Source organism: Anabrus simplex, chromosome 1, assembly GCF_040414725.1.
Source record: "Anabrus simplex isolate iqAnaSimp1 chromosome 1, ASM4041472v1, whole genome shotgun sequence".
NCBI lineage: Eukaryota > Metazoa > Arthropoda > Insecta > Orthoptera > Tettigoniidae > Anabrus > Anabrus simplex.
The window spans coordinates 284,863,843-284,888,894 of NC_090265.1; the positions used below are offsets into that span (position 1 = coordinate 284,863,843).

At 37.6% G+C, this 25,052-nt stretch overlaps 1 protein-coding gene across 2 annotated transcripts in view; it reads right to left on the reverse strand.

The window, feature by feature from the left end:
* Positions 1-25,052, reverse strand: part of hfp (Poly(U)-binding-splicing factor hfp) — a 579,337-nt gene that overhangs the window by 33,118 nt on the left and 521,167 nt on the right. For both annotated transcript variants that reach the window (XM_067159786.2, XM_067159787.2), the window contains exon 14: positions 15,020-15,129. In XM_067159786.2, coding sequence (XP_067015887.1) covers positions 15,020-15,129 — 110 coding nt within the window. The remainder of the gene's footprint in view (positions 1-15,019; positions 15,130-25,052) is intronic.

A 25,052-nucleotide genomic window follows, 5' to 3' on the forward strand; every position in this document is an offset into this window, starting at 1 on the left:
CCTATATGTTGATTTCCTAGCATTTTTCTAAATGATTTCAAAGAAATTGGAAATTTATTGAACATCTCCCTTGGTAATCGAAACAGACTTTCAACGTATTAGGTCGTGTTACATACATGTAGTACGTGTTGAAGAGATGTTAAGTACAGAACAAAAATGGCCAGCCGGACACCAGTGGGATCGTAACCCACAACCTCCCGATTTCGCGTCGGTTGCTCTACCAACTGAGCTATGGTGGCCTAGGCCATCTTTGTTCTGTTTGAAAGGATCTGAGCTACAGGTCTGGCACTGCTGCTAGCACACTGGTGTCCGGCTGGCCATTTTTGTTCTGTACCTAACATCTCTTCAACACGTACTACGACCTAATACATTGAAAGTCTGTTTCGATTACAATGCGGTCATGAAATTTCAATATTCATCTCCCTTGGTAAGTTATTCCAATCCCTAACTCCCCTTCCTATAAATGAATATTTGCCCTAGTTTGTCCTCTTGAATTCCAACTTTATCTTCATATTGTGATCTTTCCTACTTTTATAAACGCCACTCAAACTTATTCGTCCACTAATGTCATTCCACGCCATCTCTCCGCTGACAGCTCGAAACATACCACTTAGTCGAGCAGCTCCTCTTCTTTCTCTCAATTTTTCCCAGCCCAAACTTTGCAACATTTTTGTAACGGTACTCTTTTGTCGGAAATCACCCAGGACAAATCGAGCTGCTTTTCTTTGGAATTTTTCAGTTCTTGAATAAGTAATCCTGGTGAGAGTCTCATACACTGGAACCATACTCTAGTTGGGGTCTTACCAGAGATTTATATGCCCTCTCCTTTACATCCCTACTACAACCCCTGAACACCCTCATAACCATGTGCAGAGATCTGTACCCTTTATTTACAATCCCGTTTATGTGATTACCCCAATGAAGGTCTTTCCTTATATGAACACCTAGATACCTACAATGATTCCCAAGAGGAACTTTCACCCCATCAATGCAGTAATTAAAACTGAAAAGACTTTTCCCATTTGTGAAACTCACAACCCGACTTTTAACCCCGTTTATCAGCATACCATTGCCTGCTGTCCATCTCACAACATTTTCAAGGTCACGTTGCAGTTGCTCACAATCTTGTAACTTATTTATCACTCTATAGAGAATAACATCATCCGCAAAAAGCCTTACCTCTGATTCCATTCCTTTACTCGTACAATTTATATATATAAGAAAACGAAGGTCCGATAATACTGCCTTGAGGAATTCCCCTCTTAATTATTACAGTGTCAGATAAAGCTTCACCTACTCTAATTCTCAGAGATCTATTTTCTAGAAATATAGTAACCCATTCAGTCACTCTTTTGTCTAGTCCAACTGTACTCACTTTTGCCAGTAGTCTCCCATGATCCACCCTATCAAATGCTTTAGACAGGTCAATCGCCATACAGTCCATTTGACCTCCTGAATCCAAGATATCTGCTATATCTTGCTGGAATCCTACAAGTTGAGCTTCAATGGAATAACCTTTCGTAAAACCGAACTGCCTTCTATCGAACCAGTTATTCATTTCACAAACATGACTAATATAATCAGAAAGAATGCCTTCAAAAAGCTTACATACAACGCATGTCAAACTTACTGGCCTGTAATTTTCAGCTTTATGTTTATCACCCTTTCCTTTATACACAGGGTCTACTATAGCAACTCTCTATTCATCTGGTATAGCTCCTCCGACCAAACAATAATCAAATAAGTACTTCAGATAGGGTACAACATCCCAACCCGTTGTCTTTAGTATATCCCCAGAAATATTATCAATTCCAGCCGCTTTTCTAGTTTTCAACTTTTGTATCATATTGTAAATGTCATTGTTATTATATGTAAATTTTAATACTTCTTTAGCCTTTAGCCAGGAATGAGTTAGCTGGAAAATTTATGTCCAGTAACTGACCATTTATATTGGTATTATCTTGAATGAAGTAACCATTATTCATTTCTTCTTCCGTCAGCTCTTGAACGAATGCTCTGAGAATGAGATCTATATATTGATCAGCATTTATTGTTTCACAGAAAAATATAGGCTCTATAATTCTGCGAGCACTTACTGTGCACCAAACTCCTATCTTCACATCATGAAGTGGACGGACGTGCAGCTGGGGGGAATTTTCTGCACACCAGAAGCGATTGTATTGACTATTTACATAGTCACTTAAGTGTAGCCATGCTTCACCACTATAAAATAAAAATTCTCGGGTCAACATACCCATCGTGAACTGACTGAAGCAACCAGTTACAATAACGAACCCTAGCGAAACTATCAGGTCCTCTTAAAAATTGGGCAGGGGTGGGTTTGTAAGGTTTTGCTTCTATCAGTTTTGTTGCTTTGTGGGCAACAGATAATGACATATTAGCTTGTACGCCGAGACACGACAGAGATTTTGTTGGAGTACTTTTTCAAGAGAGTTCCTATTTCGTCAAGCTTTTCCTCTGTTAAAACGGTTTGTCTCCTGCGTGATTTCTTGTTAAGAAAGGACCTGGTGGTGTGAAACTTTACTAATTTATGTACTGTACTCCTATGAAGAGGGAGGATCCCAGGAAATATGCAAATGAATCTGAGACCATTGTGGAACAGCAGTGTACAGAAATCAGTAAAGCCACATAAATCCTTGTCATGCAATGTTATTTAATTTTGGTCTTGTCATCATTTTGAATAAACAAAAGGAACATTTAAGGACTGAAGAGTTTATGCAAAGAAAATTTTATGTGAACGAGAAAATGTTAATTAGAATTTGTTTAGAAAATTATTGTAATATGTCTTTTTATGCAATTTAGGGAAGCCTCAAGATAAAACCTTATATTTTCTTTATCTATCAAAATTTGGAGAAAGAGACATTATGAACTAGTAATCACAAAGAAGTTTTAATTATGAAGAGGTTTCGATATGTCGATTTGCACGGATTTGTAATATTGTGTATTTTGTAATATGATTAAATATGTGCAGTACTCAACTTTTGTGTCAGCCGGTACTGGCATGGGAGGAAGTAGGTGATGCAATTCTACTTGCATCAGCAATTTAGCAACTGGCCATATATGGTCATGCAATTGGATTGGTCAGAATAACGACCTTTCCAATTGGCGAAAAAGGGAGTCTACAGAAACTCTGTGTCATTCTGCCTGCTTCGCATGTGTGATGTGTGTTGTCCGAATCTTTTCCATACAACCGCCCTCGTGAGCACTTTCCCTCGAGGGATATCCCTCCACAGGTCCCCAGCCTAGCTTGGTAAGTGCTATTTCTATTATATTTGATTTTATTTTGCTCCTTCTAGTGTTTCAGTATTTTCTCGTTTAATGTAACTTTCAACGATTTAAATTCAAAGTGTCGGAGTTTGCTCTAGATTCCCATATTCACCTATTTCGCTTTTCTGAATGATTATGTTTTTGACAGACAGTCACCTGCACCTTGATATTGGCAACTTACTGTAATATCTTGATTATGTCTTTGTTTTGGTTTTTTGATTTTGTATCTTCTGTTAATTTTAATATATTTGAGCTAAAGGGTGATTATTGTGAACCTCTTCTTCCCCATAACATCATAGATTCCCGCGGACCTCAACAGGGTTCCCAACACATTCTACAATCCTTTCTGTAGCTGCGTATGCTTCTATTTTGCGTGTTTGATAAGTTAACCGTCTTATGTCCAAAGCTTAGATATGAAATATAAATATAAATTCATATTTTTCTATTTTCCTCATTTATTATTATTATTATTATTTTTCTTGTTCCTATTTTATTATTATTTATAGTTATGTGTACACCAGCAGATGCTACAGAATCGAAAGCAACACTGTGTATAAGAAGAATGCCTCGCATAGCACATTACAATGAATACATGCTGTTCTACTCTATAAATCACTCATTACACACACGATTACTTTAGTATTCCGACAGAAACTACGCTATTTTAAAGCGAACACATTGAACATGCTACCAATACCACAGATGTTAAATTAAACTATTGCTGTGAAGCAATGGTTATCGTTACTATACTGCATTAATAATCTTAGCCGGTCACGAAGCAATATATCTCTCAGCATTTAGGTCACCCGGCCGTGCTATCGCCTTCCGTACATGTTCACCTGACACACAGAGCGAGCTAAAAAAAGATCCTGTAGTTACCACCTGATGAACCCAAATGGTCACACGAGGGTGAAACAGAGGCAACCAAGAATGGGTTAGTTGGAAAAGGTATAATTTATGATAATGAACCAATTATATCGGTACAATGAAACTTTGAATTTTATGATGGCCATAACTGATGCATCAGTGGCCTAGTAGGAGTGAGAATTGCAGTGTGTTCCATCTGGTTGATGAATCAAAGAAACAAGAAATCAGGGTTGAACAAAACCGCCTGCATTTTGTGCGTTTCTTAATGTAATGAATTACAGTATTACCCAGCATTTACGTTCAAGGCTTTTACGTTTTCTCGTCTTTCACAACATTTTTGTTGGTCCCCTGAGATTTCTTATGCTCACAATGTATTAAAATCATCAAATTTACGTTTGCGACATTCTATGCTTCCCGCCAAGGGAGATGTTCAATAAATTTCCATTTTCTTTGCTATCATTTAAGAAAAGGCTAGGAAAACAACAGATAGGGAATCTGCCACCTGGGCGACTGCCCTAAATGTAGATCAGTAGTGACCGATTGATTGAAATGTTGATATCAATATAATCCAAATTCCAGCTGTCTCACTTTGTGTTGCCACTGCCTTTTCGATGCGCCATGCTACTCATCGACTTTCCGGAAAGATTTGCTCCTACGCCGTTCGAGAAGGGGAAAAAAAAGAGAGGTAAAATAGCATCACAACTAACCTAAAACACTTTGAGTAACCATGGCATGGCGACCAAATCGAACAACCGCGGTCATAATAAAACTTAGAACTCTCAGTATTCAACTTCCGATTAACCAACGCAACGGATTCTTCGATATCAAGGAGATGTTATCAAGAGATTCTCGTTTAACACTTGGATAGTTATACAGTGAATAAACCATGTATATGCATTGTATATTTTTCTTACTAATAAACGTGGTATACGCATTGTGTTACTATACAGCACGTATACACTTGTTCCAAGTCGTAGGAATCTCTTCCTGCAGTTCACTGACGTATTCCACACGTTCACTGTCATTATGATAGCTTCCGCAGGTTATCTAGAGCAAAACTTTCTGGAAAGTTGCAAAGTAGCACGGCGCATCGAGAAGGTAGTGGCAACACAAAGTAAGACATCTGGAATTTGGCTTATATTGATATCAACATTTCAATCAATCAGTCACTAATGATCTGCATTTAGGGCATTGCCCAGGTGGCAGATTCCCTGTTTGTTGTTTTCCTAGCCTTTTCTTAAATGATCGCAAAGAAAATGGAAATTTATTGAACGTCTCCCTTGGTAAGTTATTTCAATCCCTAACTCCCCTACTTATACTCTAATATTTGCTCCAATTTGTCCTCTTGAATTCCCGCTTGCTTGTGTAATGAACGCCACTAAAGAAATGGAAAAGCTTAAGAAAAGATCAAGAGCTCCTATCTCGGATAGTATGGAAAATTTAAGCAATTGTAATTGAATCGGTGAGTTGAAAAGGGTGCACATTCTAAAATCCTTACTTTTCAGGAGAAAGGAAAAACTGTTTTGTAGCTAAAAGAAAGGTTTGATCAAAAAAGTTTCTATTAGGCATTTATACATCATATATCTGCGTATTCAACTATAAAGTATGGAAATCATATTACGCATGGTTTTCAAGCTATACAATTTTTTATTGAGAAAGATCTTTGAAGAGGCAGATAATGTACAATAAACTCGCAATTTCAAGCCTATTAAGCAGTAACACATTATTACACAAAAATACGCCGAATCATCATTTCTTTTTATAGTTTTTCATTGTTATTCAGTCTCTTTCAAGTGTTTTACTTTACGAAGATGTCTAGCCTCCATAACCTCTAAAGGGTGTATTTCTTCTACGTTTAAAATATCGTGAAGATCATCAACGCTATCGTCCATTCTTTCAGCACAATTATATTACTGCAGACAGTAAACACCACGAAAATGAACTGCTCGCTGCTATACAACGCTTATACATTGGTCCTGGTCTGTATAAGCAATTCAATGAATAACTATAACAGATGTACAAACAGGAAGCTTATACACGGTTTATTAGTAATGAATTTCACATAAACGGTGTATAAACCTCATATAAAAGTTATATACCGTTTATTAGTAAGACGGTGTCAGTGTTTGTCTCGAACGAGTTCGTTATTTCACGGTTATTGTTTTACACTTGCATTTGTTGTTGTTGGAGTTGTTAACACATGGGTGGCGGGCCCGGAGAAATCTCGGTTTTATTCACGACATTGTTTACGGTCTTCCTGTGACATCTCTTGACCATATCTTGAACTATTTCGGTCGTGCCCATTGAGTAGAAAAAATTCGCAGATCTATATCTGCCACTTTTCTTTTATTCATGGCCTATTTTATTCTTTGATTTAGTTTCGAAACGTCGACTTTCTATCTGCCGGCTCAGTCAATGACAAGAAGAAGCGCCCGCGGAATACGGTGTTAGCTGACGACGATATTTTAGAAGAATTATATGCCGATGATCGTTCAAATGGAAATAGTCTAATGAATTAGTGGAAACTGAATGTGAGAGTGATAGCGGAAGTGATATTCAAGCCTCTACAGGCCATAATTTACCTAGTGTCCTTATTTATTCAAGTGATTCTGACGACGACGATGTAAACATTAATGATATGTTAAGAATTGACGCTGAATATGGTTTTAAGTAAAGGCAGATCCACTATTACTAAGGGCATTGGAGAGTACCCATACCAACTTTAAAGATAAAATATTGACTGGTTTAATATTTATTTACGTTTTTATAATCAAGTGCACCCTAGTATGCTTAGTAGAAAAATGTCCGGTCCACAGGGTATGTGACAAGCTCAAGCATCCGGTCAGCAATGTGTTAAAATTATTGTTGCTGATTCGCCACATTTACTGCATTTTTGTTATTTATAACGTTTTTTTTTTTTTTGTTCTTGTTATGAGAGTCGAGAGGTGAAGAATAATAATAATCATCATAATGTCATTCTGAAAAAAATATCTCACGTGAATTGCCGTGATCTTCCTTTCCCGTAATGTGTATTTGTTAATCCTTTGTTATTGCTTTATTGTTTTCCTGTTAATAATGGAAAAAAGAAGGAAAGAAAAACTTTCACTATGGATGAGAAAGTTCGAAAATTAGAAAAGGCTGATTCATACCGCGGAACAAGTGTTTCATTCTCATGCGAATTGCAGCTTCCTTTATCCACACTGAATACAATTGTGATGAACAGAGGAAGCATTACATCAAGTGCTTCAGAATGCGGAGCAAACTCCAACAAAAGAAAGTATGCCTCATACTGCAAATACGAGAAAACGGAAAAAATTGTCAATGTTGGTTTGAAACTTCAAGAGCCGCAGGCATTCCAATTGATGATGTGCTCTTAAGGGAAAAGACGCTTAAAATGGCAAACATTCTTGACATTGAAAATTTCAGCGCGTCCAATGGCTGGATCGACCGATTTAGGAAAAGTTATAACCTAATCTATAAAACTGTTTGTGGGGAATCTAAAGCAGTTAGCGATGAAACTGTGGAAGAATGGATGGACAGAAGATTGCAGGAGCTGACCAAGGATTACGAACCCAGGAACATTTTTAACTTAGATGAAACAGGAATGTTTTTCAGTGTGTTGCCCAGCAAGACTTTGGCATTCAAAGGAGATAAATGCCATGGTGGGAAACACAGCAAGATGAGGCTCACAGTAATGTTGGGAGCCAATGCTGATGGCTCTGAGAAGCTCCACCTCTATGTGATAGGGAAATCTAAAAAAGCCTTGTTGTTTCAAGAATGTGCGATCATTACCTACTGCCTACGATGCCAAACATAAAGCTTGGATGACCTCAGATCTTTTCCAACAACAGTTAATAATAATAATAATAATAATAATAATAATAATAATAATAATAATAATAATAATAATAATCACTCGAATGAGTATAAAGTAACAGCAGTTAATTGCTCTGGATTAAAAAATGGGTGCGGAAAATAGGAATTACTTTCATCAACCGTTGTCCTGCACATCCCGTGGATGTTAATTTGAGGAATGTGCAGTTAGAATTTCTGCCTGCTAACTGCACAAGCAAGCTACAACCTAAGGATTTAGGGGTTATTCACTCCTTTAATCACTTTATAGGAAGAACCTGGTGCAGCAAATTTTATTCCTTATGGATGTTGGAAAGGATCCATCATCATATAAAGTTTCAATACTGGATGGGCTTCACTTCATTACAAAGTTTTGGAAAGCCGTAAAGCAGACTACCATCTCAAATTGTTTCTTGAAAGCAGGATTTTTCAAGAATCATCCCGAATCTCAGCTGCAAGAAGCAGAAGAAGAAGAAGAAGAAGAAGAAGAAGAAGAAGACCTGCTACCTGATGTATGGAGAATGTTGCAGTCAAACGGCACTACTGATTTTCTTCGGGTAGATGATTCTGCAATCACTGCAGAGGAAAGAAGTGCGGAGGAGTTGGTTGCTGAGCAAACAGCAGCCCTGTCTTCCACCACAGACCGTGATGAAGCAGAGGAACACACTGAAGTGATGCCTACCAGTGCTGATGCAAGGGCAGCAGTGGATGTTTTATGCAGGTATCTCTCATCCGTAGAGGAGGCGCGGGGGGGAGTGAAAATAATTTTCATAACCTTTATGAGCTTGAAAAACAAATACAGGTCATAAGAAATAAGAAGTGTAAACAGAGATCAATTCTGGACTATTTTGGAAGGAAGCAGTGATTGTGTAGTTATCCATGTGGAATAAATTTGTGTTAATGTTGTAAATACAGGTACAATAGTAGCAATTAAGAGGTTTCATTCAGAGAAAATATTGCATCTTAGATAATTCTATAGCCATTCTAAGAAAGTAACTACTGTATATTAAAAGAATATATTACACAAATTTTTAACCACCTACCGGTAACCTTCTCCTGGGCAAAGGATGAGCAGAGTTACAAAGGTAGTGTAGTCAACAGTTAATACAGTATAACACATGGACCTTTATTTGAGGTAAGTACAGTAAATCGATTGAGAATGAAATACTCTATAAATTAATAATATGCATTTGTGTAACATTTACCTCCTTTTCCAGAGCATTTTTATATATACCTGTACAAGTTGTTTCCCATGATTTATACTTCCCCCCCTTTTACACCAGTATTCCTTGGTCCTTTGAAAAGTGTAAAAGAGGGTTAAGACTGTATATTGTTGTATTAACTCTGAGTAGTAAAGCATTCTGCAACACATACTCATGGAGAAGAAATGGAATACCTTTTCTCTGGACGAGATAATGAAAAATTTGGAACAAGTTGGTACCCATGTTGCGATGCACATGAAGTTGGCTGCAAAACTTCACCATTTTTTAAACGTTAAAACACAAGTCAAGAAATAAGTGGAAATAAAAAAAAAGGTCTCATGCGTTGTGGCCGTTCTTTCTAGCAAGATCGCAAATCCATTAAGGTGTCGCTATTAGATGAGTTGGAATCCATCCTCACAAGTTGGTTTAAGTAAGTCTAGGCTGCCAATGCAAACACTGATGGATCACATTTGAGGTAAAAGGTACTACACTCAACTGCGTGGCTTGGGATTGATGGCTTCAGAGCTGTCGAACGGCTGGATCAACAGATTGAAGAAAAGGCATTACTCTGTTTGCCCGGGGCGAGCGCGGTTGTTAATCCTGCTATGGTCAGTGTCTGGAGAGATCAGCTTCCGTAGCTAACTGAAGGTCGTGAAGCGAAAGACATGTTCTACGCTCACAAAACCAGACATTTTTATATCAACTTCAACTCAGCAAGACCCTAATCTTAAAAGGTGACCCATGCCATGGTGGTATAAAATACAAGCAGAGGGTAACAGGTCTTCTGGAGTGCAATGTTGATGGAAGCTAATATTTCCCTCCATCAATTACTGAAAATTCTAACAAGCCTCGGTGCTTCAAAACCATAAGAAACTTTACCAACAAAGCACAGAGCCACTTTAGTAAGTACTAGCCTCGTAAAGATTCAACTGCAAAGATTGATTCTGGGCATCATTCATGCTTTCAAATTGTCACTATCGCAAGCAGCTGGTTAGAAAGGCTGTGGCAATGATCGACGGGAGACTGCTTGAGGATATATCCAAAATGAAATTTGTTATTCAGCTATCCACTTTGTGGCTGAAGCTTGGAGATGTATAACTACATCAACCATTCAGAACTGCTACAGAGAGTGCAGTTTTGTGACTGGAGGCGAAGATGGTGACAGCAATGATGTGCTTTCATTAAATGAGCAAGAGAGAGTTGACTGGCTTGCATTTCAGCCAGCTGACACTGACCTTCACAATTATATCATGTCTATAATGATGATTTGAGCACTGATGAGGTCCAAACTGTAGATCAAATCTTGGAGAACTACACATCTAGAGAGGTGAACGATGAGGAACAAGATGAGGTGGAGAATGGTGAAGCTGTGGCAGAAAAGGTGACCCTTGTGATAATGTTTTAACGGCTAGAATCTGCTATAAGATATTTGCTGCAGTTCGATGTTGAGGACAGTGTGTTAGTGTCATGTAGTGTGTTGAATGAACTGTATTTGACAAAACAAATCAAGTATTTGATAAAATGATGCAAGAAAAGAAAGGAAATGTCCATTCTAGATTAACTGAAGAAGTAGACCTAGTGATACCATTGTCATTTCTTGTGCTACTGGGAATGTAAATTGCCTTTAAAGTTTTAACAGTCATGTTTGCCATATGTTTAATGTCATCCTACTCGTGGATGTGCAGCATATTGTGTTCATTAGTTGGTATGTCACGTAAGTTCATACTATTCATTTTTGAAGCTCAATAGTTAGGTTTTCCAGTTTTAACCTATAATCTGTGCAAAAGAGATACTTTTGTTGTTTTTACAATTTTCTTTTTCAAAACAGTCTTTCGAGTGGTGTAAAATAGGGGTTTCACTGTATGTGTGAAAATAAAACCACATTCAATTTTCTCTCTAGTAAGGATAACCAAAACTATGAGCCTCAGAAGTCGTGCAAAATGACGCTACACAAGAACTTTAATGAATTCTTCTGTGAGCTCTATTACAGTTGGGAAAATATTACAGTGAAACCTTAGCGTATTCCTCATTAAAAAGTTTTCCCACTTAGCATGTCATAAATTCAAAGTCCTGATTCTCATCATATTAAATCTATATTAAATATACCTCACTTATCATGTCACCAAATTTTGCTCTTACCACTTAGTACGATCACATTTTTCCTAGACCTGAAAATGTTACTGTATTTGTCATCACTTCCAAAAGAAACGTGATTTCCAACTCTGGTAATAGCCGTCACCACAGTTGCGTTGTTACCGGAAAAGGCCTTCCTGAACTTCAAAGGATAAGTTGCATTTTCGGGGAGCTAACCGTTAGCCTCAGGAAGAGTTTTGCTTGCTGTTTAGTTGAATAGCACAGTGAACCTGTTTGTGCTTGTATTTTTGCATTCCGTTCAGAAGGTAGAAATATATTTTGTGTTGCGTGGTACAATGAAGGGTAGTTAGGGCCTAATATTTGTCGCGTAATACAGTAGCCTACATCTGGATTAGGAACATAATCGTGTGAAATCGACTAGCAGGGTGCACATTTGCCTTCTGATAATCTAGTTATACATACAGAGAATGTTGTAAAATTCCTTAATAATAAAGACAAAATTAAAATCTGTCAGAACGTGGACTGGCATAAGCATGCAGAGGTGGCGAATGTTGAAACCCGTACTTTCGAGTTATGACTCAATCACTCAAGTTGGTCAAAGTTTTGTTTGTTTCTCGCAGTTGAACATGGTAGAGTGTAACATCTAATTCATCGTCTAAGAGTGTCGCAAAAAATTATGTTCAATAACTAGGGACCTGAAAAATTAGCATCTATTTACAAAGTTAAAATAATCGCATGGTATTATTAATTTTAACGATTTGAACTTTGTGAAGTGCAATTATTGTCCATGGTTCATACACAATACAAATTCATTGTTCAAACGAAAGCATTGTCAGTACTTCGGCATTGCTTTTCTTCAAATTGCACCGTCTGTCTGTAACCACTGTGTTTTCATGAGACAATACGCACTCACTATCTACATTGTTTGTTGGTGTCCACAACAACTCAACAGTATTTAGCAAATATGCTGAACTCTGAACTGCAGTTAATGCAAGCATGGCATCACATTTTTCACTTTCTTTCATCTGGGTTTGAATTGCATGTTTAAGAGAACAGTAACCAGACCAGATATTGTTTTGTGAGAGATCTGTTACTCCAAACAATTTCTCAAGCTCATCTAATTTATCAGTTATTCAAAATTATACTTTTGGATACAAAACTTGAGAAATTGACATAAAATGCTTACGGTTGGGGTCTTTAGCTTTCAATGGGACTAGCTTGCACCTTGAAGAACGAGCAGCTTTGACAAATGTGTGTCTACAGGCAGCCTGCTGTAGACGAGTGAGCTAAATCAAAGCATCATTAATTGCCGCAGAAAAATTCCCCTCACAAATTAAGGTAAAACTGGCGTCAAGGCTATGCAGTTTGGGGTAAAGGATATGAGAAGTAGGATACAGAGACCCTTCAAGTTCAGTAAGGAGGTCAACCAATCCAGCTGCATGACTTGTGACAAAAACCATATGGGAGTGAAACCTATTCACTTCTCGGTCACTCAGATCAGTCAGGTAGGGTACTTAATACCACAGTTGTTGATGTCTTTCATGTCAGACATTTTGCAAAATGTACCATCGGTAAAGTAAGCACTCAAACAGAAGAGAGCCTGAAACCAGCTATTCCATTGGGTTATGACAGGTTCAGGAAAAAGCTTTGCTTCCTTTGAAGCACCATACTTTGATGTTAAGAATTGTAAATAATTATATTTTCATTTTCGTGTGTTCAAAAATGCAGACTTTACCATTGCAACCACATGATTTAAATCTGTCATCACTGCGACCCAACTATTGCCAACCAAGCTGATCTTATGCGCTCAGCACTGTACATGCATTAAATGATGCCCTAAGCTGATCTTATGCGCCCAGCACTATACATGCATTAAATGATGCCCTATGACCACCGGGTCATTTACGGGACACTCACCAACAAACATATTAACTGCATCATACAGTACACTACAACTGCGTAGAGCTTCTAAAACAGCACGAGAGCAGTTTATAGCATTTCCTACATCAAGATAGTGCAAAGAAACAACGTGCAGCTCTCTTTTCGACCGGCTGGGATTTGGAATATGATGATAAAAACACAACAGCCCATTCTATCTGTATTCATCACAGAGTATGTTGATGTTCTTCCCCACTAGAGCCTCTGCTGATCTTTTCTGGGAGTGAGATGCAACTTATAGAAAGGAAGATAGACACCAAATTATAACAATATAATTTAAAATTACAGGATCAACTGGGTATGGGTAAGATAGTTTGATATGGAAATCACACTCAAATTCGGTATCCTTCAATTTTGCGCGTGGTTTCGATGTCATAATACCTAAACCGTACCCGATCAATGAAATCAAACGGCAGCTCATCATTTGAAAACTCACTAATCTTAGCTCTTTGCTTTCCAGTTTTCCAGAGGTGTATTTGCTTTAGCAAATAATTCAACTGTGCGTTTCGAGAAGTTATCTCCGGAAAATTTTCGTCGTTTACAACTATCTAACTGTGTAAGCAAAGAAGATGGCTCTCCTTGAGACGTACTAGCAGTATGTTATCGCATCGCCTACCCACGTGTTCTGTCGCTGAATCTGTGGCATATAAACCATCCTTTACATATTGCTGAGCCCTTTCACGCGCCGTTTTTGTCGTGCGCCCCATAAGCTAAACGATCGCTCGACTTTCTACTCTTCACTAGTTTCAATTTTGAACAACCGGAAAACAATGCTGTGTCTATCTCGTTATTTCCGTGACTGTCGATTCACATTTCGATAATAGATACAGATCTTATTCCCCTTGCAAATATCGATTAAAGTCATCAAGCAGCAATCGATCGGCTACTTTTCTTCATCGATTGGAACGGTCGAAAGATTTATGCATCATATTTTGAGTATTTCTGAAGATTTTGCCAAAATATGTCGTTTATGCCAGTAAAATAGCACATTTTTGACCAAAATCACATATTCATACTAATTTCGCATTTTGGGCCACAATTCAAATTTTATCGCACTTCTATTTATGCATAAAAATGATTTTATTCCACATTAGAATTACCGTAGGCTTGGATTCAGTACAAGATTAAAAAATTTGCATTTACAGCAAATGAGATTTTTTCAGGTCCCTATCAATAACCCACTGCTCTGAAACAAAAGGCTTCTAACATTTGTTTTAGAAAGAGTGTGATCTGCAATAATACTTCAATACTTTGGTTGCCCTTTATGCACGCTTTCATATTTGTTCTCTTGTGTTTTTCACACCTTTTAATACTTTCCTTTCATCTTCAGAAATGGTATGTTGCCCTATAGTTTCCACTGTACCTAAGAATACACGGCGTTAAATGCCCTTATGACCAAAAAAATTTGTATCTAGTGTTTCCATATCCTAGTTGGATAGATTTTATTTGTATATTCATTAGTATGTTTTCTCGCTTAACACCTTTTGCCTCCTCGTCCACTGCATAAACATCAAAAAAAGATTTCACTGTATTTACAAAACCCTCATTTTGAAGCTTTTCTACATCTAACTTGATTTTTTGTAACTTTTAAAAGGCCCAGATTCATTTCTTGTCCAACCTGACAACCTTATACACAAATAAGAGAATACCAGAGGTGAAGGATAAGTTTTATACTAAGCATTTTGTAACTTTCAAGGTTTTAATACATTTAATAACATGCAATAACAATAATCTAAAATGGTGTGCAGTGTAACACAAGACTTCCTGATGCAACTTACCACTCATCTGAGAAAACTCCACAAATATTTTCACTATTACTTCTGCATCATCATCTTCCTCCTCCGACTGCTTCTCGTTGTAGATTATCACTCTTTCCACAGTTCCATACCTAAAAAAAAAAAAAGTACAATACTGCTTAATATACCCAGACATGATATTCTACCTGGTTGACGCTGTCTGAAATGAGACTTTAGCCATCAACATGAAAATCATGGCGACAGTCACTTTCATGAGTAGGAGTATCAAATTTATAAACGATTCCAAATGTCGAACGTACCGAAGAAGATTCCGCTGATTACATTACTGTGTGTTAAGACGATACTGGTAGAATACACCTGGGATAAGACAAAGCTCCAGAGGAGAAGAACTAGAAGGAGGTAACCATAGCACCACAGTCAAGCATGACAAACTGAACAAGGCTCACATTACAGACAGACATAACAGTGGCATGGCCACAGGAACTACAGTCATAGTTGTAACCAGAGGTGGTTTCTCCATAAGGTTGCAGGTTTGCACTACCCCCATTAATTCCTTATGTTTATTTTAGGTAAAGTTTTATAATTTGGATTACTAGCTGCCTCTGTGGATCAGCGGTAGAGTGTCGGCCTCCGGATCCCAAGATAGCAGGTTCAAACCCGGCAGAGGTAGTCGGATTTTTGAAGGGCGGAAAAAAGTCCATTCGACATTCCATGTCGTACGATGTCGGCATGTAAAAGATCTCTGGCGACACATTTGGTGTTTACCCGACAAAATTAATTAAATCTCAGCCATAGACGCCCAAGAGAGTTTCGGTTTACTCGGCCTGCCATCTAGTGGGGGCCTAGAGTAAAACGGGACGTCGAAATTGACGAGCAGACAGCCAGATGGCGTCAAATTGAAATGTCTGCACACGGTAGCTGAGGCCATACGATGATTATTATTATTATTATTATTATTATTATTTGGATTACTCAACTGCTGTATTTTCATTCAACAAGACAAATCTTTCAAGAGCTTGAAAGAGCAAATATTGACTACAGGAGACTACAAGCCAGTACTCACAGATGTTCACTGCAGGAGCCTAAAAGTTTGCAGCAGAGAGTCAACCTGAGGTAGGATGAAACCAGGGCTGCCAGAGGGTTGTGCGGGGCTGATCGGGTGTGTGTGTGTGTGTGTACTTATTGGCTGCTAGAGGCGTGCGCGGGGAGAGGAAACGATAGGCGTGGCTTCTTATACATTGCTTACATGGAGGTTTATCAACCTGGCTCCCCCTACCATGGCAGACTTGATGCGTCGCTCTAGCTCTAGCTAGCTAGAGGGATGCATCAAGTCGGCCGTGTTTGGGTACATAACTAATGGCTTTAAATTTGAAAATAAAAACCGCCATTTCTTTCAGTATAGTTGTGAGCTTTGTTATGTGCCTATTTAGTTTCGACTGTACAGTTGCTTTTAAATTAATATAACTGTACCTTGAATAAAACTTACATGGTTAAACACACATAGTTTTGTTACCTACATTATGTGCAGGTTAGATTCACACCTCCGTCTTTTCTCGTTTTCCGTGGAATTTCCGGGTTTTTGAAGTTCTTGAATGATATCTAGAAGGGTCGTCTCGTGCAATCGACCAACAGTAATCGGCCATCATATTCAAGCTAAGTACCTTATTGATTACACTGTGTAAACATTCGTGTCAGTGTGTGTACTTTTATTACTATGCATTTTTATCAGTTAGTGGTATTTTGCCAGATCATGAATTCGGGGCAGTCTTTGTCTGGGCCGTTTCTGCAACAGACTGCCGAAGAAACATCCAAGGTGAAACGAATGGGTAGGCCGACGCAAAGTTTAATTTCGAAACCAGATACAATAACGGAATTAGGCTACCTCAAAGTGTTTCATTTCAATAGGGTAAAAGGTTTTTAAATGAAAAAATGTTACTGGGTTGTAGTAATATTCCTGAAAATAGAAATGTAAAATGTTTGTTATATTCTTAATAATAAAAAGTATTGTTGGTGTATCTGGATTTGAAAATTAGTCTGTAATCATATTATATCAATGGTAAAAATGTGTACCACAACTTTTAAACCACCAGCCGCCACTGGTTGTAACACACCTGTAGAAAGTAATTTATATACAGTATGTGCTCAGTAATGATTCCAGGTGGATGGTATAGATACTACCTTGAATCGAAAAACGCAGACTTAAAAATTACACAAAAAATGTACTTATGTTCAGCATTACAGCACAATAGCTTAGGAAACAAAAACATACAGATTGCCTTACACTAAAAGAAATTTTCAATTGTCTTTTGCAAATAAAATAAATCAACAGTACCTACTGAAGCTGAGCCACATTTCATTGCATTTAAAAAAAAAGTGATGATTATGAGGATTGCTGTTTTAAGGTAAATGGCGCTTAAAAATGCAACCAAGGGCTCGAACAAATGTAATTAATTAGAGCCACGTGGAGGGGTAGGACTGAGGAAATGCCGAACTGCACTCGAGGTCAATGTCTAGCATTTCAACAAGCACCTCCCCTCTGTGTTGTGTTCAGTTTTCACACGTACAAGGCACTCGCGCACTGAAAGTGACGATTTATAACTTTGGTACTTCATTTGTTCTACTCGCATGTATGGGAATATCAAACTATTAAGACTCAAAATACTACATCAAGACTACTGTACACCCAAGTCAATATGCTGCAGAAATGTAGTACAATGGTCTAACATGTGACATACCAAAGTGAAACATAGCAATTGTTCGAAATGACCACTGTGAGCTTGTATGCAGGCTCACTTCTACAAATCCAGTTGCGATGCATTCAAGCCAAGACATCAGCATTATTCTATCCTCTGCTGCTTGAAAAAAATGCATTCCCAGAAGTCATCCAAAGTGGTTACTTCAGTTCGAAACATTGTTTTCCATGTCTCCCCAAACATAAAGATATATTGGTAAGGAGTTGGTTAAAAGTGTTGCAACAAGTGGTTTGGAAACCTGGGGTAGAGTTGAAGAAGCATAGCCTGAAGACTGTAACACTAGCCTGCAAAATAAAACTTTTTCTGTGCGGTAAAAACTAAACTAGGTTGGTTTTATGAATTTCTTAACGCAGAATTCGAGAAAAAAATTAGTTTTGGCGAATCACGTCTGGTTTGGTGGCAATTTTACAAAATATTATTTTGTTCTTACGTAAAATTGTTGATAAAATTTGATGTATTAATGTAAATTTCAGCTTGCAAAACGTAATCATATTTTTCATGCATTGAATACACATAAATGCTGCTTTGTAAGCAAGTACATAGTATGTATTATATTTTTAATATATATTGAAATACGTGAAACTGAAGCATAAAGTGAATATTTAGTTTCGACTGTACAGTTGCTTTTAAATTAATATAACTGTACCTTGAATAAAACTTACATGGTTAAACATACATAGTTTTGTTACCTACATTATGTGCAGGTTAGATTCACACCTCCGTCTTTTACCGTTTTCCGTGGAATTTCCGGGTTTTTGAAGTTCTTGAATGATATCTAGAAGGGTCGTCATGTGCAATCGACCAACAGTAATCGGCCATCATATTCACATCCCAACGTCCCTGATAGTGTCGTTCTGCATCTTTGAGATCCTGGTGAAACCTTTCACCTTGTTCTTCACTGACAGCTCCTAAATTTGGAGGGAAATAATCCAGATGCGAAGCTAAGAAATGAAGCTTAAGGCTCATATTACAACCGAGTTCCTTAAACTTTACCAACATTTTCCTTACAATATCTTTGTATTGAGGGTCCTTAGTGTTGCCAAGGAATTTAGTCACTACATCTTTGAATGCGTTCCATGCCTCTTTCTCAATTTTGGCCATCGTGTCTGAAAATTTTATCCTTCATCTGTTTATGAATCTATGGTCCATCAAATACGCCTTCTTTGATTTTTGCATCTAATAATGATGGGAATTTAGTGGATAAATATTGGAAGCATAGGCTACATTCATCTAATGCCTTGACATACTGTTTCATCAATCCAAATTTGATGTGCAAGGGTGCATGTAGAATTTTTTCACAGTCAATAAGACTTACATACAAGACATTTTTGGATTCTGGTTGTAGTTGTTTCCTTTCCGTCCAATTCACTGTATCCCAATGTTTATCCCGTGCCCTGCTATCCCATTCGCATAGGAAACAGGGGAATTTTGTATAGTCTTTTTGTTGTCCCAGCAACAATCCAATGATCTTCAAATCATCGCAAATTTGCCACCCATGCTCATGATATTTAATTTTTTCAAGCACCAACTTTAAGGTCTCGTATGTTTCACACATTTTTGTGGAGTGTGCAAGTGGACGGATGCCAGAACATTTGTATTATGAAGCAAAACAGCCTTTAAACTTATTTTGGAAGAGTCAATAAAAACATACCAGTTACTAGGATCTTACTCTTTCTCTCCCAATCGACGTAGAAGATTTGAAACATCTGTTCAAAATACAAGTTCATCTTCTCGAGTATAATACTTTCGGACTGTTATCTTTGAAAGAAAACTGCTTTATCAGTCCATCATAAACATTACATAAGGGCTGGGGCTTTTAACACGTCTGATTGTTCAAGTGGTCTAAGATGAAAGACAAACTCTCTACTGTCTTATCTTCAATCCTACATACCTTGCGGTCTATTGCGTATCTGGGGGAGTTTGTTATGAATTTACCAGGAAATCCCCAACTACAAAATGAAAATTTAGACAGCAATAAACCTATAATAAAATGCAAACAATAACAAATCAAATCACATAATTGTATTCTAAAAAAAGTTGCTCGAGAACATCTCTCAACATTACATCTTACGAATTCATGCAGATACTAAAACACCGAATTGCGTCAAATCTAGACGTGATAGGAAAAAAATAGCCTCATTTTTGGAATCAGGGCACCGATTACCATCAGAATTACATATTTTCTATTTTACCGCAAAATCACGTTGGCTAGTGTAATTCATCAATGTGGATGAAAGTGCGGGTCACTTGATAGCCGATCTGTAGGCTCCGATTCTGAACAAGGTTATTTGGACAGAGATGCTTTGGAGATGTAAAGCGTTGCTACCAGTGGATTTTTGGAGATGCTATAGCCATGTGGAGCACAACCATGTATACATGTGCACACATGCGACATGAACATTATGGAGTCATTACTGTACACGGCTTAATAACGGATGTATTAAGAGGTTATTAAAAGTTCATTTTCTGACAAAGACTTCACCGGTACATGATGTGCATGGCTTCTCTGGGAGAAAGAACAGGGAGTGTTGGTTTCTATGTGTAATCAGGAGCTAATGTGTTATTTAGCACAGAACAGAGTATTGCTAGATGAAACAGTGGGCTAAGTGTTCACTGCTTGGTCATTCCTTCATTGATTCAACATCGCAATCATCATTGATTAATTCCACAGAAGTTGTATTACACTGTGAAGTTGTATGGATAGGTTCACATACTTTAGTGAGGAGGTTGGGAAAGGGACAGCATTCGCATCTATACGAGATCATCAGTATGAAGCTTGGCCTTCAAAACTAGGTATGTACATACGTCTGTGAACCAAGGAGGTGATTAACGTATATTCATGTCCTGGAGCGACGTGAGTAGCCCCACCAACCTTTAGAAATAGCAGTTGGAAGCTGGGAGGACTCAAGGCGTCAGTGAAGAGGAAATCTGTAATTAAGATAAGGGATGACATTCACAAAGAAGGGGGCATCGAAATGAATGGAAGGTTATTTCACCAATCCTTACAAGATAAAGTGGAAATCTAGTAGCATTAGGCAGTGCCGATCAAACTATCACCTTGAGGTATGTTAGAAGTAAACATGTATATAAAAAGTGAGTGTATGTAAATTGTCGATCTAGTGTACATTTATGGTTTGTAGCGTGGATTTATCAGTTTTTGTAAGTTACAAAACGAGTTGGTCTCATCACGTGACTATTATTATTATTGTTAAATAAAATTCAGGAAAAGTTACCGTTTCATTTTTTCTGGAGTAAATTAAAATAGTGCAACTTATGGTTATTTTGCTTATCAGTGGAGTAGAGAAGGAGGTGGCATGCTACCCACATTCAATTTCAGGTCTAAAAATTATCAGGTAAGGTAATGAAGCAAGTTTGGAGCCTCATCAGCCTGATAATCGTCACCTTGGGAGAAGGAGTTTGTTAATGCTCAACCAAATTATTTATTTCTGCAAGTATTTTGCTGATAGTGATAGGGGTCCTCACGATTAATCTCACTATTATTCACATTACAAAGTTTCCCGCATGGTAAGAAAGACTTGACTTACTTGACTTATTTCCTGTATCTCCTAAGTGGAGCATAGGGCATCATGGTAAGAAAGGCTCTCCTCATTATCTACTAGCAGGTTCATCTGTAGCAAGATTTGCGCATGAGTATTCAGTTTGCTGCATCTTTCTCCTCCTCAATTTTTATCATTCGTCATTGTTCTTTTTGGGATCTTTGAGCAGCAAACTTTCAATGAGAGGTAAGACGCAGCAATTTCTGTTTATCATTACCTCAAGTGAATTCCGAGTGATTCTGATTTTATAAGAAATAAATTGCAGTACTACAAATAAGGGACTGAACTTGTAATTGTCATTTAAAGTACAAAAACTAGGAAAAGGTATACTTTTGGCTCTTCATCTTGCTCATGCTTTCCGGACTTCTCCCTAATGCCTTACTTTAGGAAGGGCCTCTCAAACACCCAAAATCTCATGCGTGCAGACAGCGGTGCAGAGTTCCTGTGCACAGTGCATCGGTTCCACTCAGCTCGGACCAACGCTTTGCCCCTGGGCTACTCAGCTAAGCTCGACTCAACTTGACTCGGATTTGGAGCGCTACGGAGCAACTGAGGAAAAGGGAGACAGGGGGAGCGAGCGGGACAGGCGTGGGTAAAGAGAGACAGCGCTATTGCTCCAAATTGAGGAGTGGGGGGGTCTGCACTCTGGGCAACCAAGCAAAGTCGTCTTTTGCACCGTGCACAGTGCATGCACCCTGAGAGGCCCTGCTTTAGGGATTAAAGTGTATAAGTAGTAATTCAGACCACATAAGTAATAATTTAGAACATAAATTAGACTTCTAGATAGTTGTTCTTTTAATTTATTTGTACACTGTTTCAGTTTCCTCTGTTCACTAAAGAAAGACCAATTGTTGTTGCATTGATTCATCACTTGTATTAGCTACAGGACTTCATCTTTGTTGTTATATGGATCACTTGTCTTAGCCAAAGGGCTACATTTTTGTTTATCAAATGCTATAATGGAGAAGTGTAAATACATTCAAGTTTAAAACTTCATGTTAATTCCGTATTGAACCGAGAATCTAATGGAAACAAGAGAGGTCCACCTAATCAATACCATACAATGTTATAAGATAAATTATAATGTTTTACTATTCTTAGTACTAGTTTTGATGCTGGTGTGCATCATCATCAGCCAAAAATAAGAAAAAATATACAATGACAAGATTACAAAAAAAAATAATGCATAAAGTATACACAAATTTTACAAAACTGGCAAGACCTAATTAAAAAACAAGATCCGTATACATTAACTTACGACCTAAACCTAAAAAATAGCACCAACTGTCTTCTTTAACTTAAAGAATGTGGCTGGATTCAGTCTGCTAAGTATTAAATAACAAGATATTTTTTTAATTTTAAATGAAAAATGGAAACACGGTGTTTGCCATTTTTCATTAATAAAAAAAAAAATAAATAAATAAATAAATAAATAAATCTTATTCAATACTTAGCCATATTCTTTAAGTTAGAGAAGACCTATGTTTTATTACGCAAAACACTGTCTGAAGTTCCCTCATGTTCTTTTTTAGTACTAGAAGTTATGTCTTTTGACTGGTTATGTTATTTTATTGACAGCCATTTTTAACCAATAGAAAAATGGTTTCTTAATTTTTGCACCTGTTACTCCGATACTCAGTGGATGTTCAGCAAGAAAACCTTTTATACATATGTTCTTAAAAAATAAAAAAATATGCTTTTGGACTTTTATGATAGTGAAGCATTGGTTTTTTGTCCTCGGCTCAATATAATCTGCTCGCACCTCGCACATGGTTTAACGTTTTTAGATTCAGAGGACTTTTGTCAAGAGGATGTATATTCAAAATTTTAAGACAGTTGGTGCTATTTTTTAGGTTTAGGTCATAAGTTAATTTTTTGGATCTTATTTTTTAATTAGGTCTTGCCAGTTTTGTAAAATTTGCGTAAACTTTACGCATTGTTTTTTGTAACCTTGTCATTGTATGTTTTTTCTTATTTTTGGCTGATGATGATGCACACCAGCATCGAAACCGGTACTAAGAATATTAAAATGTTATAATTTATCTTATAACACTGTATGGTATTGAATAGGTGGAACTCTCTTGTTTCCATTAAAGTGTAAACAGCGAGACCCCTTTAAGTTGGACACCTATAGTTCCTTAAAAATGTGTCTTATGTAAGTGGGGTGTACAATCTACAGCAGGGGTTTCCAATTTATAAGGGCCATTTTGGAAACCTCAGTCATGTTCGCGGGCCGCACCTGAATAGGCCAAATTTTGTAAAATTCTGCAAATAGTACAGAAGCACCATTATGAAATAATATGCATAGTTCAATTGCTTAATACGTTATTTTAATGTTGCATAAAAGAGTGAAATTTTGAGCCGGGCTGAGTACTACTACTCAGCTCGGACCAACGCTTTGCCCCTGGGCTACTCAGCTAAGCTCGACTCAACTTGACTCGGATTTGGAGCGCTACGGAGCAACTGAGGAAAAGGGAGACAGGGGGAGCGAGCGGGACAGGCGTGGGTAAAGAGAGACAGCGCTATTGCTCCAAATTGAGGAGTGGGGGGGTCTGCACGGTTGAGGCGCTGGCATTCTGACCCCAACTTGGCAGGTTCGATCCCGGCTCAGTCTGGTGGTATTTATAAAGGTACTCAAATACGTCAGCCTCGTGTTGTAGATTTACTGGCTTGTAAAGGAACTCCTGTGGGACAAAACTTCGACACCTTCGCGTCTCCGAAAATCATCAAAAGTAGTCAGTGGGTCACAAAAATCATAAGATTATTACTTCAAATTTGGATTTTAAATGTTTTAAAATCAAAAATAATCTGTTGAGAATAAGTGAATGCTTGAAAAGCGGAACTAGTATTAGAGAATAATTAGTTCTGACGTGGGTCTATAAGGTGTATACAAATTAATACGTTTATGAACAAGCTAATAAATATTTTTGTGACTTTTCTTCACATTATTTCTTACAGTGCTCTCTCGGGCCGCAAAAATGGCTTTGCGGGCCACATGCAGCCATTTGGAAACCCCTAATCTACAGGGTGAGTGTACAGTATTTCAAAAGTACACTGACAGTGCAGGAAAGAAAAAATTTTGAGCTAGCGTGTACTGTAGATACATAATAAAAACAATGGTTCTTTGAATTTATATACAGTACAATACACTGAATTCCATGCCTACTAACACTTTTTTAAAGGAACTACAGTACTGCCTAATGTTTTATTTTGCATATTGTACTGTTCAGCGCTCACCCTTTACTGCTTAGGGGAAAAATAATCACGAGACTGGTTAACTTTACTTTTGTACGTGCTCATTCTGATTCAATTTTCATACTAATCCAAATAGAATTTCAATCATTTCTGGTTGGCTAAACACTAACACCTAACGTTCCAACTCATTAATACACTGCAAAGCTTTTTGACGAATAGGTATACTTTATGCAGATAGAAATAGTTTCTTCTTCTTATTCTTAAGAAAATCATTCTTCTGAAGAAAACTCTTTTTGTCACAGTCTATAAATTGCTTCAGATACCATCGTGGACTTCCAAACACATTATTGAAATCACTAAAAACACCGTCTCACAATTCACTGTGAAGGACTTTAGGGAAACACTTCGATCCCTCAGTTATCATATTTTGCAATTGATTCTTTACAATACCTATCCAGCAAATTATGTCGAGGACCATCACACTCCATGAAAAGTTGACTGCATTGTTCCACTGTCCAAACTGTTAGTTAATAACTCTCCAATGTCCAG